Source organism: Saimiri boliviensis, chromosome 12 (genome assembly GCF_048565385.1).
Source record: "Saimiri boliviensis isolate mSaiBol1 chromosome 12, mSaiBol1.pri, whole genome shotgun sequence".
In the NCBI taxonomy this organism is placed as follows: domain Eukaryota; kingdom Metazoa; phylum Chordata; class Mammalia; order Primates; family Cebidae; genus Saimiri; species Saimiri boliviensis.
Window position 1 is genome coordinate 79,485,295 of NC_133460.1, and position 19,704 is coordinate 79,504,998.

Below are 19,704 nucleotides of genomic sequence, written 5' to 3' on the forward strand. Positions count from 1 at the left end.
TGCTATTCTAGAGGATTGAATAGGAAGAAAGTTTTTTTATATGTTAATTACTACCTGTAGTCAATATTTTAAACTGTCCCATAGTTATGGTCAATTTTTTGTCACATATTTTCCTCATCTTACACCACCAGTCTTAGTTGCCTTTGAAGTGCTTTGTTCTTCCACTCTCCATTTTATTATTAATGGCAAAAACTGCAATGACTTTTTCACCAACCTAATATAAGAACTCAATTCATTCAGTCCCTTGTCCTAAGCATCTTTATTGCCCATACTCTCTCCTTCATCCTGTATGGGTGGTTAATGTCCAAACTCTTTGTCTTCATGTCTGCAGTGTCTCTTCAATTTCTATACTCTTATTCATTCCTGTGCTTCTTTGAATTCATTCAGTTCTTTGTCCTAAGTATCTCCATTACCCTTATTCTCTCCGTCCTTTATAGGTGGTTAATGTCCAAACTCTCTGTCTTCATGTCTGCAATGCCTCTTCAATTTCTATATTTTTATTCATTCCTGTGCTTGTTTCCTAGATCAAGTTGTCTATTACCTCACATCTGGAATACAATAGTGGCTGGCACCATCTTGTCTTTGTCAGTCTGTTCTCTTTCTCCATAATCTTGGATGTGCTACCATGTTTTGCACATTTCCAAGTCCCTAATGAGTCTGCAGGCAATATTAACAATATTAAGTCTAACTAAATTCTTTTTTTTTTCTTCTCAGACAGTTTTGCTCTATCACCTAGGCTGGAATGCAGTGGCGTGATTGCGACTCACTGTAGCTTGACCTCCTGAACTCAAGTGATCTTCCCACCTCAGCCTCCCTAGCAGCTGCGACTGCTGGTGCACACCACCATGCTCAGATAATTAGAAAAAAATTTTTCTAGTGATAGGGTTGCACTGTGTTTGTCCAGGCTGATTTGGACCTTCTAAACTCAAGCAATCCTCCTGCCTCAGCCTTCCACAGTGCTGGGATTAAAGGCATGAGCCACTGTGCCCAGTCTAGACTACTTATAATTCCTAATACAGTGTAAATGCCATGTAAATGGTTGTTATACTGTATTTTTTTAGGGAATAATAACAAGAAAAAGAAGTCTGTACCATGTTCAGTACACTTTTTTTTTCTGAATTTTTTTCTTTTTTCTTAGAAGCAGAATCTTGCCCCATTGCCCAGGCTGATGTGCAGTGGTGTGATCATAGCTCACTGCAGCCTCCAACTCCTGGGCTCAAGCAATTCCTCCACCTCAGCCTCCTAAGTAGCTGGGACCACAGGTGCACACCACCATGCCCAACTAATTTTGTTTTTATGTAGAGATGGGGTCTTTCCATGTCACCTAGGCTTGTCTTGAACTTCTGGGCTCAAGTGATCCTCCGATCTTGGCCTCCCAAAGTGCTGGGATTACAGGCATGAGCCACCTCACCTGGTCTCTTTTTCCAGTTTTTGTTGATTTAAGGTTGGTTGAATCCATGAATGTGGAATCCATGGATAGCAAGGTGGATTGTCCTCTATTATTAGCTATATTCAGCTGGCTGTGCAACTTATTATTTTTTAAAAGAGATCAGATTTACTCCACCAAGATACAGCTAAGGGTTGTATTTGTATTTTTGAAAATAACACAGCTTGGGGGTGTATTTGTATCATTTTCCAAGATACAGCTAAGGGTTGTATTTGTATTTTTGAAAATAACACAGCTTGGGGGTGTATTTGTATTATTTTCCAAGATACAGCTAAGGGTTATATTTGTATTTTTGACAATAACAAAATTTGCGGGTGTATTTGTATTATTTTCCCAGATACAGCTAAGGGTTGTATTTGTATTTTTGAAAATAACACAGCTTGGGGGTGTATTTGTATTATTTTCAGAGACACAGCTAAGGGTGGTATTTTTAGTTTTGAAAATAAAACAGCTTGGGGGTGTATTTGTATTATTTTCCAAGATACAGCTAAGGGTTGTATTTGTATTTTTGAAAATAACACAGCTTGGGGGTGTATTTGTATTTTTTTCCGAGACACAGCTAAGGGTTGTATTTGTATTTTTGAAAATAACACAGCTTGGGAGAGTATTTGTATTTTTTTCCGATATACAACTAAGGGTTGTATTTGTATTTTTGAAAATAACACAGCTTGGGGGTATATTTGTATTATTTTCTGAGATACAGCTAAGGGTTGTATTTGTATTTTTGAAAATAACATAGCTGGGGGGTGTATTTATATTATTTTCCGAGATAGAGCTATGTGTTGTATTTGTATTTTTGACAATAACAAAGCCGGCGTTGTATTTGTATTATTTTCCAAGATACAGCTAAGGGTTGTATTTGTATTTCTGACAATAACAAAGCCGGAGGTGTATTTATATTATTTTCCAAAATACAGCTAAGGGTTGTGTTTGTATTTTTGACAATAATACAGCTTGTGGGTGTATTTGTATTATTTTCAAAGATACAGATAAGGGTTGTATTTGTATTTTTGAAAATAACACAGCTTGGGGGTGTATTTGAATTATTTTACAAGATACAGCTAAGGGTTGTATTTGTATTTTTGACAGTAACAAAGCTGGAGGTGTATTTATATTATTTTCCAAAATACAGCTAAGGGTTGTATTTGTATTTTTGAAAGTAACACAGCTTGGGGGTGTATTTGTATTATTTTCCAAGATTCAGCTAAGGTTTTGATTACTGTAGCCTTGTAGTACAGTTTGAAGTCCGGTAGTGTGATGCCTCTTGCTTTGTTCTTTTTGCTTAGAATTGACTTGGCTATGTGGGCTCTCTTTTGGTTCCATATGAAGTTTAAGGTGTTTTTTTCCAGTTCTGTGAAGAAGGTCATTGGTAGCTTGATGGGAATAGCTTTGCATCTGTAAATTACTTTGGGTAGTATGGCCATTTTCAAGATATTGATTCTTCCTGACCATGAACATGGAATGTTTCTCCATCTGTTTGTGTCCTCTCTTATTTCATTGAGCAGTGGCTTGTAGTTCTCCTTGTAGAGGTCCTTTACGTTCCTTGTTAGCTGTATTCCTAGGTATTTTATTCTCTTTGTAGCAATTGTGAATGGCAGTTCGTTCTTGATTTGGCTCTCTGTTAGTCTGTTATTGGTGTATGGGAATTCTTGTGATTTTTGCACATTGATTTTGTATCCTGGGTGTCAATCTCTTGACCTCATCATCCTCCTACGTTGGCCCCCCTAAGTGCTGGGATTACAGGCCTGAGCCACCATGCCTGGCCAAAATTTCTTTTTTATATCATTTGTTGTTAGTGTATAGAAACACTGCCAATTTTTGTGTGTTGATTTTATATCCTGCAACATTTCTGAATTTAATTATTAGTTCTAAGAGTTTTTTGGTGGTATCTTTAAGGTTTTCAATATATAAGATCATGCCATCAGCAAACAGACAATTTTAATTCTTTTTTTATTTGGATAACTGTCATTGATTTTTCTTGTCTAATTGCTCTGGCTAGTACTTCCTGTACTATGTTGAATTAAAGTAGTGAGAGTGGGCATCTATATCTTTTCCCTGATCTCTTTCCTTCAAATTTCCACTACTGAGTATAAGGTTAGCTGTGCACTTGTCATATATGGCCTTTTTTATGTTGAGGCTAGTTAGAAGTTCCACTGTCAGCAGCAGCTGTTTGCAGAACATGCTACTAAGTTCGTCTAGGAAGAAACTTGGACTTTTGAGTTTTATCCCTGTCTCTGCTCTGATCCCAGAGAATAAAATCTCTGGAAGTGCTTGTGAACCATTATAATACTGGTACTTTTTTCTGTGGTCTAGAGAGAGACTCCTGTATACTTAGTCCCCTCTGCTCCCAGATTTGGCAAGTTAAGTGCATAGCTGTGGGGAATCTTAGAGTTAGGGTGTTAATGTGTAGTCTAAACCCTCATTTTCCCAGGGAGAAGCTGGGTGTTGGGGATTCTTTCTCTTTTTTTTTTTTTTTTTTTTTTTTTTGAGACGGAGTTTCGCTCTTGTTACCCAGGCTGGAGTGCAATGGCGCGATCTCGGCTCACCGCAACCTCCGCCTCCTGGGTTCAGACAATTCTCCTGCCTCAGCCTCCTGAGTAGCTGGGATTACAGGCACGCACCACCATGCCCAGCTAATTTTTTGTATTTTTAGTAGAGACGGGGTTTCACCATGTTGACCGGGACGGTCTAGATCTCTCGACCTCGTGATCCACCCGCCTCGGCCTCCCAAAGTGCTGGGATTACAAGCTTGAGCCACCGCGCCCGGCCTCTTTCTCAATTATATGGTGTAGTGCCTGGGTCAGGTTGGTGCTGTAGCTTTTTCTTGCCAGTATGTGGATATTTTCTTTGTTGCCCAGTACATAGAAGTCTTTCAACTTGTTGCAGACTTTCTCTCAGAGGAAATTGATCTGTGAATAGATGTTTATTTTGTATATCCTTGGGTATAAAGAGAGACTGGAGCCTCCTGTTCTGCAATGTTGCTATTGTGACACTGAGAATTGCAAATCTTTGATTCTGACTTATAATGTATTTGTGTCCCTAATTTACTTATTTCTGTTTCTATCAATTAAGATTGTGTGTATACAAACAAGAAAAAACCAATTAACATGGCATAAACAAATAATGTGTTAATTTGTTTCACTTACAGGGTGTCATGTTGGGCAGTGCAGAACTTGTACTGTAGCTCCGAAGCATCCTAGAACCAGGTGGCTACCATTCTTGATCCCACACTTAGAACATGAACCTTCATCTTCATTATTTTTTTTTGAGACAGGATCTCTCATTGTCACCCAAGCTGGAGTGCAGTGGTATGAACATGGTTCACTGCAGCCTTGACCTCCTGGGTCCATGTGATTCTCTGTGTCAGCCTTCCATGTAGCTGGGACCACAGATATGTGCCATTCACCTGGTTAATTTCTTGTTTGTTTTTTTTTTTGTTGTTTTTTTTTTTGTTTGTTTTTGTTTTTGTTTTGTTTTTTGTTTTTTTGTTTTTTTTTTTGAGACGGAGTTTTGCTCTTGTTACCCAGGCTGGAGTGCAATGGCGCGATCTCGGCTCACCGCAACCTCCGCCTCCTGGGCTCAGGCAATTCTCCTGCCTCAGCCTCCTGAGTAGCTGGGATTACAGGCACGCGCCACCATGCCCAGCTAATTTTTTGTATTTTTAGTAGAGATGGGGTTTTACCATGTTGACCAGGTTGGTCTCGATCTCTCGACCTTGTGATCCACCCGCCTCGGCCTCCCAAAGTGCTGGGATTACAGGCTTGAGCCACCGCGCCCGGCCCTTTTTTTTTTTAAAGGAGTCTCGCTCTATTGCCCAGGATGGAGTGAGTGCAGTGATGCAATCTTGGCTCACTGCAACCTCCGCCTCCTGGGTTCAAGTGATTCTCATACCTCAGCCTCCTGAGTAGCTGAGATTACAAGCACATGCCCTCACACCAGGCTAATTTTTGTGTTTTTATTAGAGATGAGGTTTCACCATGTTGCCCAGGCTGGTCTTGAACTCCTGCCTCCAGATGACCTACCTGTCTCAGCCTCCCAAACTGCTGGGATTACAGGCATGGGCCACCACAACTGGCCAATTTTTAAATTTTTTTTTTAGAGATGGAGGGTTTCACTTGTGCCCAGGCTGGTGTCAAACTCCTGGGCTCAAGTGATCCTTGTGCCTTGGCATCCCAAAGTGCTGAGATTACAGGCATGAGCCACCACAGCTGGCCTTGTTATGATTCTTAAATACTCGTGTTCCAAGGTGATGTCTGTACCACTTCTACCTTCATATATGTGTTTTGAATAAAAAGGAGAGAAAGTACCATCAGCAGGTTCCTGCTTATATGTCATAGACAGGAAATATGTTACATGACTAACACAATTCCAAGAGATACTGGGAAATGTAATTTTTAGGCAAGCCATGGATAAGTGGGAGTGGAAAATGAAGTATTTTACATTCTCTGCCACACTGTGCAGTTGTTGTAGTTTTAATACTCCACTCTCTAGTTTCCAAATTTCCCTATCTTTGGAACGACCCGATATATTTTGGAATTTTTGGAATTTAACATGCTGGCAAACTATCAAATAATTAAATGATGAAATAATTTTTAGGAAAAGCACAATCAACAGTCTGAATTTACTACTGAAAACTTGATAGCCACTGTAACTGATATGTTTGGAGCTGGAACAGAGACAACAAGCACCACTTTGAGATTTGGACTCCTGCTCCTGCTGAAGTACCCAGAGGTCACAGGTATGATCATGTATGGTGAGCAGCGTGATTTTCAGAAATGATGTTGGAAAGACACTGCTATTGTTCTCCATCTTGTTTCTCTTAGAGAAGCTTCATTATTGAAATTTCCATGCCATTGGCTGTAAGTTGTTTAAATATGATGAAGGGATAAGAATGAGACAAATTTTCATAATAGGAAGAGTAACTAAGAGAAGTGAAAAGAGTGTGACAGCAGCAAAAGTGGTAAAGCCCTGGATTTTAGTGACAAAATACTCTGAATAAAGTGTCTAGATTTCATTGGAGAGGATCTGTAGCAGGCACAGACATCACAAATTGGTCTAGGATTGTATGTTGGTTTTCTTAAGAACAGACCACTTTGTTGCAATTTCTTTTTTGAAATGAATAGAAATTTTATTTCACTTAAGGCATGTTTACAAAATTCAATTTTCCAGTAGAACAGGTCACTTTGAGAGGTAGGTATGCTTCTTTTTTTTTTTTTTTTTTGACATGGAGTCTAGCTCTGTCACCCAGTCTGGTGTGCAGTGGCTAAATCTCAGCTCACTGCAACCTTCGCCTGCCAGATTCAAGCGATTCTCCTGCCTCAGTCTCCCAACTAGCTGGGACTACAGTTGTGTGCCAGCATGCCCAACTAATTTTTGTATTTTTAGTAGAGATGGGATTTCATGATGCTGGCCAGGCAGGTCTCGAACTCTTGACCTCCTGATCTGCCTGTGTCTGGCTGGTAAATTTCTATTTTTATAGACTTAGGGGTACAAGTGCAATTGTGTTCATGAATATATTTCATAGTGGTGAAGTCTAGGTTTTTAGTGTAACCATTGCTTGAGTAGTGTGCATTGTACCCACTAGGTAGCATTTTATCCCTTACCTCCCTCCCGCCCTCCCACCTTTTGGGATCTCCAGTGTCTATTATTCCACTCTGTATGTCTCTGTGTACTCATTGCTTAGCTCCCACTTTTAAGAGAGAACATGTAGTTTTTGCCTTTCTATTTTGAGCCTTTTGCTTAGGATAATGGCCTCCATTTCCATCCATGTTGCTACAAAGGACATGATTTTATTCTTTTACATGGTTGAGTAGTAGTGCATGGTGTGTGTGGGAGTGTGTGCATGTGTGTGTGTGTGTGTGACACACCATAGACTACTAGATGCAGATTTTTACACTCCACACATATGATTTTAATCCAGTCATCTGTTGATGGATGCTTAGGTTGATTTTATGAATTTGCCTTTGTGAATAGTGCTGCAGTAAAAATATGAATGCAGATGTCTTTTTGATAAAACGATTTATTTTATTTTGCATAGATACTCAGTTGTGGGATTGCTGGATCAAAGGGTACTTCTATTTTTAATTCTTTGAGAAATACTATTTATTGAAGCATATAGTGAATATTCTAGAAATTTGATGAGATAGCCTGAGAAAATCTGCATAGTCTGGCAAGTATTTTAAATGCTTAGGTTTATAGTAAAGGTATATGCTATTTAAGCACAAAATGTGCCTAAGGGAATTTTATTATCAAAATCTGCATCTAGAAAAATGGTACTTGTTAATATTTTTTCTTAGGGTCAATAGTTTTATCTTTACAAGCAACTCTTTTTCTTCAAATTTTGTATTTATTTATCTATAAGCAGATTCTGGTTCCGCATAGCATATTAACCACATACTTGTTTTTCTGGGGTCAGAATCACATTGAAATGATGATAAATTTATTACAAATGAGAATTGTTCCTGTTAAAGTTGGAATAGAGGAATACAGAAAACAACCATCAAGTCTGTATTAAAATTCTGAGACACATAGAGCAGGTAGAAGGATGATAACCAATTTGGCAGGGAGATTGAAGTTGCAACCTAAGGGTCATAAGAATTTGTGTTGCTATAGTTCAGGCGTCCCCAAACTTTTTACACAGGGAGCCAGTTCACTCTCCCTCAGACCATTGGAGGGCCACCACATACTGTGCTCCTCTCACTGACCACCAATGAAAGAGGTGCCCCTTCCTGAAGTGCGGGGGTGGGGGAGGTGCAGATAAATGGCCTCAGGGGGCCGCAGTCTGGGGACGCCTGCTATAGTCCCTATAAGGCTGAGTATACAAAAGAACAAAGACCCAAAGAACATAGAGGTAGAATGATGCAGAAAACAGAAAATTCTCCCTGTCTACATTATCTCCCCAACTCCATTTGTCAATTAATTGTTTTTCCCCACAGAAAAGGGAGGTTCACTCTCTAGAGAAACCGAACCTAAGAGGCTCACTCATGAAAAACACACAGACAGGGAAAGAGTGAGAGGTAAAGTAAGAGTCCACTTGAATTCTAAGGCCTTTGGCTCTTTTCTCCATCTTGTTCCTAAAATTCAGCAGCCAGCTGTAAACTCTGGAGAACAAGTAGTAGCATCCGTGAAAAGACCTCAATTTTTCACCATTTAGATAGAAAATTTTTACCAAATGTCCAGCAAAGTAAATGAAGTGAAAATATTCATCCAAGACACCAGGCCATGGAATCTTAGAACATCAGAGTTAAAGGGAAAGTCGTAAAAACATTCAGAGATAAATTAGGTCACATATAAAGGATCAGGAATCAAAATGGCATTATAATTCTCAAGAGAAGCTGTTATCTTGTGTATTTATAGATAATATTTTCAGACCTGCAAGTTGGCAAAAAAATTGTACCCTCTGTGTTTATTTTTTTTAGAAAGATATTGGAGGATATTTTCCACCCAAATGTCTGAAACCAAGTCAGAGAAAGTCATGGGCTGCGAGGATTAGGAGATCTCATGTAAGAGAATGGAAGTGTCAGGGAGGATGCTGGACACCAGGCATAGAAGACAAATGCCTTAGAATACACCAGATGGATAATGGAGGTGTAAGGGAAGACATCAAGAACAAAGAGATGTTAATTAGTTACTTGTTCTTTTTTTACTTGTTTTGATCTGTTAGTAGATCTATATGTATGGTTTTAAAACATTATATATTATTCTGATATAACATTAATTTGATTTTTTCTTTCTGCAAAGACTGTAATTTCTTGAGATTATAATGTACTATTTATATTTTGAAGCATTTTATCATTTATATTTGCACTGATCCTGTATGCTAATATATAGGTAGTTACAGATTTATCTTAATGCTTAGCTTGTAGGAGAGTTAGATGCATCTATAATGTAGTAATTTCCTCTCTAAGTCTAGGTGTACTTTCAGTCCTATAATTTAAGTTAATGGTGATGTTGGGACCCCTTCATTATGCTTCATGTAACCTGAATTGCTACAACAAATATGCCATTTTTCTCCTTTTCCATCATTTCTTACTTGTGCCTTATCAGCTAAAGTCCAGGAAGAGATTGAACATGTGGTTGGCAGAAACCGGAGCCCTTGCATGCAGGACAGGAGCCACATGCCTTACACAGATGCTGTGGTGCATGAGATCCAGAGATACATTGACCTCATTCCTACCAACCTGCCCCATGCAGTGACCTGTGATGTTAAATTCAGAAACTACCTCATCCCCAAGGTAAGCTTGTTTCTCCTGCACTACACCTCCATGCTCTCAAAGTCCCCAAATTCATAGTATGGTCCCAATACCCTAACAGCACACAATGAGAAAAGTGTAAAAGTCATATTTGAGGCAGCTTGATGGACTCTGCTGTTTCCATTCCAGTTTGGGCCTATGAAGGTTTATAATAGGTCTTGGTATCTGGTAGTGTATGTCTTCCAAATTTGTTCTGCTGCTTTAATAATTTTTTTTGTGGCTATTCTCAGGTTTTTACATTTCTAAATAAATGTTTAAAGTATCATTTTGTCAGTTTCCCAAAACACTGTGCTGGGATTTTTATCAAGGTGACATTAAATCTTCAGATCAACGTAGAAATAATTGAAGTCCTGACATGTTGAATCTCTCAATTCATGGATATGATTATGCGCTTAATTTATTTGGGCTTTCTTCTAGTTTTGTCAGTAATGTTTTGTTTTCAGTTCAGTGGACCTCTTTCTGATACCTTACACTAAAATTCACTCCAGATGGGTTAAAGACTTAAACATAAGACCTAACACCATAAAAACCCTAGAAGAAAACCTGTGCAAAACCATTCAAGACATAGGCATAGGCAGGGACTTCATGACTAAAACACCAAAAGCATTGGCAACAAAAGCCAAAATAGACAAATGGGATCTAAGTATACTTCAGAGTTTCTGCACAGCAAAAGAAACAATCATTAGAGTAAACTGGCTACCAACAGAATGGGAAAAAAATTTTGCAATCTGTCCATCTGACAAAGGGCTAATATCCAGAATTTACAAAGAACTAAAAAAGATTTACAAGAAGCGCCGGGCGCGGTGGCTCAAGCCTGTAATCCCAGCACTTTGGGAGGCCGAGGCGGGTGGATCACGAGGTCGAGAGATCGAGACCATCCTGGTCAACATGGTGAAACCCCGTCTCTACCAAAAATACAAAAAATTAGCTGGGCATGGTGGCGCGTGCCTGTAATCCCAGCTACTCAGGAGGCTGAGGCAGGAGAATTGCCTGAACCCAGGAGGCGGAGGTTGCGGTGAGCCGAGATCGCGCCATTGCACTCCAGCCTGGGTAACAAGGGCGAAACTCCGTCTAAAAAAAAAAAAAAAAAAAAAAAAAAGATTTACAAGAAAAAACCAAACTCATTGAAAAGTGGGCAAGGATATGAACAGACGCTTTTCAAAAGAAGACATTTATGAGGCCAAGACACATATGAAAAAATGCACATCATCGCTGGTCATTAGAGAAATGCAAATCAAAAACACATTGCGATACCATCTCACTCCAGTTAGAATGGCAATCATTATAGGTACCTATTGAGCACCTGAAGTGTAATGAATGCAACTGAGGAACAGCATTTAAAATTTTATTTACTTATAATTACTTTAAATTTAAATACAAATAACCATGGATCATTCATTGCTACCATGCTAGACAACACATATCTAATTTTTAAATTTTCTGTAATACAGGGTTAGAAATCTCATTCTCAATTATGCAATACTAAAAGCCTGAATAGCTAAAAGCAATTTAAGTTGGGTATAATTTAGTTTAGCTAAACCTTTACTTGAATGGAATGAATGCATTTATATTCTTTATTTATCATATTCTGCAAAAATATTAATGTTGTGCTAAAGAAAAGGCCAGGCATGGAGGCTTACACTTGTAATCCCAGCACTTTGGGAGGCCAAAGTGGAAGGATTACTTGCACCCAGGAGCTGGAGACTAGCCTGGGCAACATAGTGAGACCCTAGCTCTACAAAAAATAAAAAAATTAGCAAGGCACAGTGGCATGCACCTGTAGTCCCAACTACTCAGGAGGCTGAAGCGGAAGGATTCCTTTCCTGGAGTCCAAAAGGTCGAGGCTGCTGTGAACTATGGCCATTCCACTGCACTCCAGCCTGTGAGACAGAGCAAGACCCTGTCTCAAAAAAAAAAAAAAAAAAAAAAAAAGAAATATCAATATATTTAGTTATATGGTATCTCCCTACTCACACATTATTGGGAGTATTATAAAGCCTATAGCAACTACATCATAACATCTTTCTAGAATGAATATATGTGTGTATAGATATATAGTATACATACAGCTAGTGCTCGACTTACGACCACAATTGGTTCCAACAGACTGGTCATAACATGATTTGGTCGTAAGTTGAGTAGGCTATATGTACAGTACTGTGAAATGATGTTATAAAAATCTTTAAGTCATATTTTATCATAATTTTCTTTCATTATTGTTATATATCATAATTTTCTTTGTTCATTTTATGCCATTTGTATCATCTCTACACCATTTTGTTTCTTATTTTTACATTCATCAAGTTTAAGTAAAACACTGCATTACCAGTACAACTGGTTTAATGTTTGCAAAACATACAGAATTACAAAATACAGGTATGTACAAAAATACAAAATACAGGTGTAAAAAATACCATAGAAAACATTATCCCAATTGCAAAACATATCAAAATATATATAAACATGTACGAAACATTTTATTGGCCACTGGTGCTTGGCTGCGGATCATTGATGTCGTCAATCTGAGGCAGCAGTTGGGGTTACCGGAGTTAGTTTTTTCATAAACATGGTGAGCTTTGTCTGAATTGTATGTTTCTTTTTTTCTTCATAAACACATCATGTGCCATCCGTTCAATCCTTGCAAATCGTTGGATGTTTGGGTCTATTGCTTTGAAATGTATAAGAAGTTTATTCAGTAAAGATAAACCGTCTGATAATCCCTTAGTGGTGAACTTTCTTTCTGGCTCCTCCTCTTCTTTCTCTGCTTCTCTTTTTTCTTATTCCACCACTCTTTCTTCTTCCAGTTCGATTAGCTCTTCATTTGTAAGTTCATCAACATTGAAAATCTGTTCTGCTAGATATCCCTCATCTGTAAATAATTCATCCAGACTATCAACAAACTTACATGCTCCTTCCTCATCCACACTCACTGCTTCTCCAGTCACTCAAACACTAGGCATTTGGAATCTTTTCTTGAATCTCTGGAACCAGCCAGTGCTTGCTACAAATTCTTGACAGTAATCTTCTCCAGCACGCTCCTTCAGAGTCTGAAATAGACTTCTCACCTTCATCTGCACAGTAAAAAGACTTAATGGTGTCCGTTTTTGAATTTGATCTTCCATCCAAATATATAGCAATTTCTCCATTTTGTGGATGGGCCCGCTTCGTTGCTTTGTTATAACTGTTGATTGCATGGGTGCAGAACCTTTCACAGCTTTACGAATTCTTTATCTTTCAAAATCGTCGACACAATCAAGTGTGATAACTTCGTATCACATGCGATCACATTCACTTTCTTTCCTCCTTTGTACTGCTTAATGACGTTTATTTTCTTGTCGAGGTCGATGGCCTTTCTTTCCTTCTTGGCAGGCTGAGGCGTAGACAAAGACAATTTCCTCTTGGTAGCCATCTTGGGAGGGGTTTGATGAAAAATATCCAAGACACAAAACACAAATTGCTGTACCGAGTCTGGGATAACAGTTGAAATGGTGCACGCGGAGATAGTAGTGCTGCCGGAAGCTGGTCCGCACTGTCATACACCCAGCTGGGCAACACTTGCGCTGCCAGATACGGAGCAGTCGTGGCTAGTGATTGTGGTCGTAAAGTCAAATGGTCATAAGTTGCATAGGTCGTAAGTCGATCAATACCTGTAATATATGGAAGTGTATATACATCTACATTTTAATCTATACATTTATCTGCATTTATCTATCATCTATATACCTATGTAATCTAATCTGTCACATTTAACACCTAACTACTTCAGTATATAATTCCCAAGAACAATGACTTTCTCCTGCATAATAATAACAACACTCACACTCAAGGAATTATTCTCAATACATTAATATTATCTAATATCTTATAATTTAAATTTCACAGTTACACTAAAATATCTTTTAGCTTTTTTTTTTTTTTCGTGGAATTTCTGTAGTCCTGTCAAGGAACAAGCTTTTAATTTGGTTATCTTGTTCTGTTAGTCCTCCTTTGTCATGAACAGTTTCTTTTAGTTTGTTTCACTTTAATACATTGATAGTTTTGAAGAGTCCAGTCCTCTTGTTATGTAAAATGTTGCTCAGTCTGGTTTTGTGTGAATGTTTTCTTGACAATTAGATTCAAGTTATGTGTTTTTGGCAAGAAATTTACATAGGTGATGTCATATATGTGCCATTGCATCACATGTGCGGTCAACACTTTGCAAGGGTGTGTCTGCTAGGTCTCTCCATTGTTGGGGTTCTGTTTTTCATATGTAGTTAATAAAAAAAAGGCATAGTACTTTACGACCTTGTGAATATTAGTTTCCCCAAAAATTTACCCAGTAGTTTTAAAGTTAATTGATGATCCTTGCCTGAATCTGTGGCCCTAGATGAATGGCTGCAGAAATGATTATTTTTCTACTTTTATCATTCCTCCTGTGTTTTTTTAGGTTGGATTCATCTATAATGAAGAATTCCCCCACATATTTTAATTGAAAGAAACATATAGCATTTTCGTGATCAAACTCCTCAATAGATTTTAGTGTACTTGTTGATATCATCTCAGAAGTCATTTTCAATTAGATCAGACCTTCATTTAAGAAAACTCTGTGAACAGATTCCAAATTCTTCTGACTCTTTAAGAGCCAGCAGAGACTGCTATTTAAAAACCATCATCTGGAAGTCCTAACCAGAGCAATCTGGCAAGAAAAAGAAAGAAACAGTATTCAAATAGGAAAAGAAGAAATCAAGCTATCTTTCTTCATTGACGATATGCTTCTACACCTAGAAACCCCCAAAGACTCTGCCAAAAGGGCCCCTGGAAGTGATAAATGACTTCAGTAAAGTTTCAGGATACAAAATAAATGTACAAAAATCAATAGCATTTTTATATATCAGTAACATTCAAGCTGAGAGCCAAATCAAGAACACAACCTTATTTACAACAGCCACAAAAAATTAAATGACTAGGAATACATCTAAACAAGGAGGTGAACGATCTCTATAAGGAAAAGTACAAAACACTGCTGAAAGAAATCACAGATGACACAAATGGAAAAACATTCCATTCTCATGGATTTAAAGAATCAATATTGTTAAAATGGCTATACTGCCCAAAGCAATTACAGATTCCATGCTATTCCTATCAGACTACCAGTGTTTCTTCTAAAATTCATATGGAAACAAAAAAGAGCCCAAGTAGCCAAGGCAAACCTAAGCAAAAAGAACAAAGCTGGAGACTTCAAACTATGCTATTAGGCTACAGTAACCAAAATAGCATGGTACTGGTACAAAACAGACACACAGACCAATGCAACAGAATAGAGAACCCAGAAATAAAGCTACATACCTACAGTCCTCTGATCTTTGACAAAGCTGATAAAAAATGGGCAATGGGGAAAGACTCCCTATTCATAAATGGGATGGCAGGCTAGCCGTATGCAGAATGAAACTGGACCCCTTTTCAGCATATGCAAGTATGAGCTCAAGATGAATTAAAGTTTTAAGACATCAGACTAAAAGAATTGCAGAAGAAAACCTAGAAACACCATTCTGGACATTGGCCTTGGGAAAGAATTTATGACTAAGTCCTCAAAAGCAATCACAATGAAAAAACAAATCAGTATGTTAAGTAAAATTGATATGTTAATTTAGTTAAACATTAAAGAGCTTCTGCATAACAAAAGAAACTATTAACAAAGTAAGCAGACAGCCTACAGAATGGGAGGAAATATTTGCAAACTATGCATCCAACAAAGGTCTACTATCCTATAAGGTTATTAAACAATTGAACAAACAAAAAACAATGCTATTAAAAACGGCAAAAGACATGAACAAACACTTCTCAAAAGACATACAAGTGGCCAATAAACATATGAAAAAATTCTTCACATCACTAATCATCGGAGAAATGCAAATTAAAACCAAAAAAGAGATACCATCTCACATCAGTCAGGATGGCCGTGATTAAAAAGTCAAAGGACAACAGATGCTGGCAAGGCTGTGGAGAAAAGGGAATACTTAATAGGCTCCTGGTGGGAATGCAAATTAGTTCATCTATTGTGGAAAGCAGTTTGGAGGTTTCTCAAAGAACTTAAACTATCATTTGATCTAGCAATCCCATTATTATTTCCAAAAGAAAATAAATTATTTTACCAAAAAGACACATGCACTTGTATATTCATTATAATGCAATTCACAATGGCAAAGGATTGGAATCAACCTAATGCCCATCAACAGTGGACTAGATAAAGAAAATGTGGCACAAATACACCAGGAAACACTATGCAGCCATAAAAAAGAATGAAATTTTGTCCTTTGCAGCAACATAGATGCAGCTGGAGGCCATTAACCCAAGTGAATTAATGCAGGAACAGAAAACCAAATATTGTATGTTCTCACTTATAAAGGGGAGTTAAACATTGGTATTCATGGACATAAAGATGGCAACAACAGAAACTGGGGACTACTAGATGGGGGCTGAGGGGAGAAATGGTTGAAAAACTACCTGTTAGACACTGTGCTCTCTACTTGGGTGATGGAATTATTTGTACCCCAAACCTCAGCATCACACAATATACCCATGTAACAGTTCTGCCAAAAAAATCAACAAAGACAAAAACAAAATCCCCCAGTAATCCATGTGTGAGATGTGTGAAAACTGAAGTGATGAAATGCAGCAGCAAGTGGGGATGTACACCAGGGTCCAAGCTTGATGATAAACATGAGATTTAGAAGGCTGCCCAAGAATACTCAAATGCTCAGGACTTCAAATGCAGTTAATTGGAGGACACTTTAGCAAAGTCATTTCCACTCGCCTTATATTCATCCTGCTTCTTACTAGGTCTGTCTGTCTGGAAATGTAACTTCTTCTTTGGACTTCAATTTTCTTATCTATTGATCAAAGAGATTGAACTAGGTGATTTCCATCACTTCTTCCCATTCTTTAACTTCTTTATAACTTAGTTTATCTGTTTTGTTATTTCCAGGGCACTACCATAATAACATCACTGAATTCTGTGCTGCATAATGATAAAGAATTCCCTAACCCAGAGATGTTTGACCCTGGCCACTTTCTGGATAAGAGTGGCAACTTTAAGAAAAGTGATTACTTCATACCTTTTTCAACAGGTAATATTCATTTCCATCTGTCCTTCAGGCGACATGATGCCTTTTTGGGATCAGTTGACTCTTACATGATGCCTCCTCTGGGGTTTGGCTGAATTACTTTGTAGATCATTAGCTCCATTCCCTATGCCCATGCAATTTCCCTGCTGATGAACATCCCCATTATTGGGTCAGATTAGTGGGACTTTGGGGAGCTGATCCAGTTTTTCCAACTGAGAAGGCTAGAGTGTAGGTTAATTTAATTCTGCCTCTAAGATACGTCACGGAGCTGCCCAAGAGTTCCTCTTAATGAGTGACACTTATTAAGACTTTTCTCGCTTTTTTCCTGGGGTCAAGAGCTTTCCAACCAAGTAAAATAGAACTTGAATGTAAAAAAAAAAAAAAAAAAAAAAAAAAGACTCTTCTCATCTGCTATGAGAAAGGTATCTAATTCTATGACTTTCAGTGTCTCCCCTGTGGTGTCCCTCACTCCCCAGACTGAGCTCTGGAGATACAAGTATCTGAGAGCAGAGAATGGGCTCTTAAGAAGCTCACTCCTGACTTAGAGAAGTAGACAAGTGAACAGATCATTGTAGTCTAGTAGGAGGAGGGCTGAGAGAGGGGAAATCACAGGATGTTGGAGAGCTCAGCCGGAAAAGCTGCCTGCTTCCTGCTCATTCATAGGCCATAACACTCCAAAGAGGAAGGAAACTTAAGCCTCCTCATTGGAACCAGAAGCAGGACAGGAAGAGAAGGCAGGGCACTTTTACAGAGGTAATGGACCACAGTAGCAGGACTTTTTCTGTAGATCTGGGTGGTCAGAACCTGCCAACAAATTTCAGGGTTAGGAAAATCCTGGGAATGTGGAAGGCTAGTTTGCAATGATTTCAGAGCACCTTGATCTCCTTCCACTCATGATCATATATCTTGGATATTCAGTCTCTACAGCTAAAGTGTATGGTGAGTCTGTGGACATAGAGTTCGTTTCATTTTTTTCTATGGCTTTTGATCCCTGCTTGGATCTGGCACTGTATACACTAACATGTCAAGAACTGAGACCTTCTTTTAATGATCTCATATTTTAGCAGGATAGAAGAATAAATACACAGAGAATAAAATTCCAGGTGATCCATGCTCCAGTGGAAGCAGGAATATGATGAGGAAATCTAGTGAGGGTGATTTTCTATTGACTAGGGATTACAGAAATTATAAAGAGGAAATGACATGGGACATAAATTCTGAACGAAGCATAAGAGTAGTGCTTTCTAGACAGATGGGACAGCAAGAGATAAAGCTTGAAACTTCATGGTATGTTGAAGATTGATGAAGAATGGATATGCCTAGAGCTGAGAGTGGAGGTGAAAAATGGAAGGAGTTATATAGAATATCAGACTGGAAACAGAATGTGAAGTGTCAGGTCAAGCCATTTGGCCTTTATCCCTTAGGACAGATGAGTGTCGTTTAAAAAATTTTTTTTTTTAGTTGGAGTTTCACGCTTGTTTTCCAGGCTGGAGGGCAATGGTGTGAACTCAGCTTATCACAACCTGCACCTCCCAGGTTCAAGTGATTCTTCTGCCTCAGTCTCCCGAGCAGCTGGGCTTACAGGCCTGCACCACCACGCCTGGCTAATTTTTTGTATTTTTAGTGGAGATGGAGTTTCTCAGTGTTTGTCAGGCTGGTTTCAAACATCTGTCCTCAGGTGATCCACCCACCTTGGCATCCAAAGTGCTGGGATTATAGGTGTGAGCCACTGCACCTGGCCGGTTTAAAGTTTAAAAGTGACTATGACATGTTTAGACAAATACTTTTGAAAGTACAGTAGGAAAACAAATCTTTGGCTAAATATTGTGCCAAGGGTACAAAGAGGAACACAGTATATGAGCCTTCTCCTTTTAGCCCTTCCTTGTGAGTGCATTTCTAGAAAAAGACTGATGGAAACTTGTGTCAAAAGAGCAGTTATAAAATGGGAATACTTAGTGAAGTGCGTGGCATAGAGCCGATACTCCATAAACATTTGCTGAGTGAAAGGTGCCTAGTAAAATAAGTTACTAAGTAGATAGCAAGTATGTCCATTTTTCTGTCTTTGTGTATCCAACTATCCTTCCAGCCATTCTGTCTTTGATCCATCCATCTATTTAATAATTTATCAAATAGTTACTGCATACTTTTTGTGACTGTTCATGACATAATGTTCAAGGAAAAAATCTTCTATGTCTGTTATTTTCAGGAAAACGGATGTGTGTGGGAGAGGGCCTGGCTCGCATGGAGCTGTTTTTGTTCCTGACCACCATTTTGCAGAACTTTAACCTGAAGTCTCAGGTTGACCCAAAGGACATTGACATCACCCCCATTGCTAATTCATTTGGTCGTGTGCCACCCTTGTACCAGCTCTGCTTCATTCCGGTCTGAGGAAGGACAGACAATTTGGCTGCTGCTGTCACCTGCAATTCTCCCTTACCAGGGCCATTGTCCTCTTCCTTCCCACTATTAGATATATCTTCTCTGACTAGTCAACCCACATCTTCCCATTGCCTCAAGATCCAGTGAACATCCAACCTCCATTAAAGGATTTCATGGTTCACTGCATAAATATGTCTGCTATTCTCCATACTCTGTAACACTTGTATTGGCTATCACATATGCTAATACCAATCTACTGCTGAGTTGTTAATGTGTTATCACTATAAAACAGAAAAATGATTAACAAATGACAATTCAGAGCCATTTCTTCTCTGCATGTTCTAGATAAAATGGATTATTATTTGCTGGGTCAGTTCTTAGATTGTTTTTTAATTAAAAAAATTTTTAATTTTTTTTTTTAATTAAAAAAATTAAAAAAAAATTTCTGGGGTACGTATGCAGATCATGCAGGATTGTCACATAGGTACATACATGGCAAGGTGGTTTGTTGCCTTTATCCCCC

The 19,704-nt window shown here is 38.4% G+C and overlaps 1 protein-coding gene across 9 annotated transcripts in view; it reads left to right on the plus strand.

Annotated features, from left to right (window-relative positions):
- CYP2C18 (cytochrome P450 family 2 subfamily C member 18) overlaps nt 1-19,704 on the plus strand; it is a 109,493-nt gene that overhangs the window by 77,300 nt on the left and 12,489 nt on the right. For 5 of the 9 annotated variants that reach the window (XM_074382610.1, XM_074382613.1, XM_074382614.1 and 2 more), the window contains 4 exons: nt 6,044-6,185; nt 9,494-9,681; nt 16,664-16,805; nt 19,009-19,543. In XM_074382610.1, coding sequence (XP_074238711.1) covers nt 6,044-6,185; nt 9,494-9,681; nt 16,664-16,805; nt 19,009-19,190 — 654 coding nt within the window. In that variant the 3' untranslated portion in view covers nt 19,191-19,543. Of the gene's footprint in view, nt 1-6,043; nt 6,186-9,493; nt 9,682-16,663; nt 16,806-19,008; nt 19,544-19,704 lie in introns of those variants that run through there. The other 4 variants (XM_074382611.1, XM_074382612.1, XM_074382616.1 and 1 more) reach the window with 2 other exon arrangements.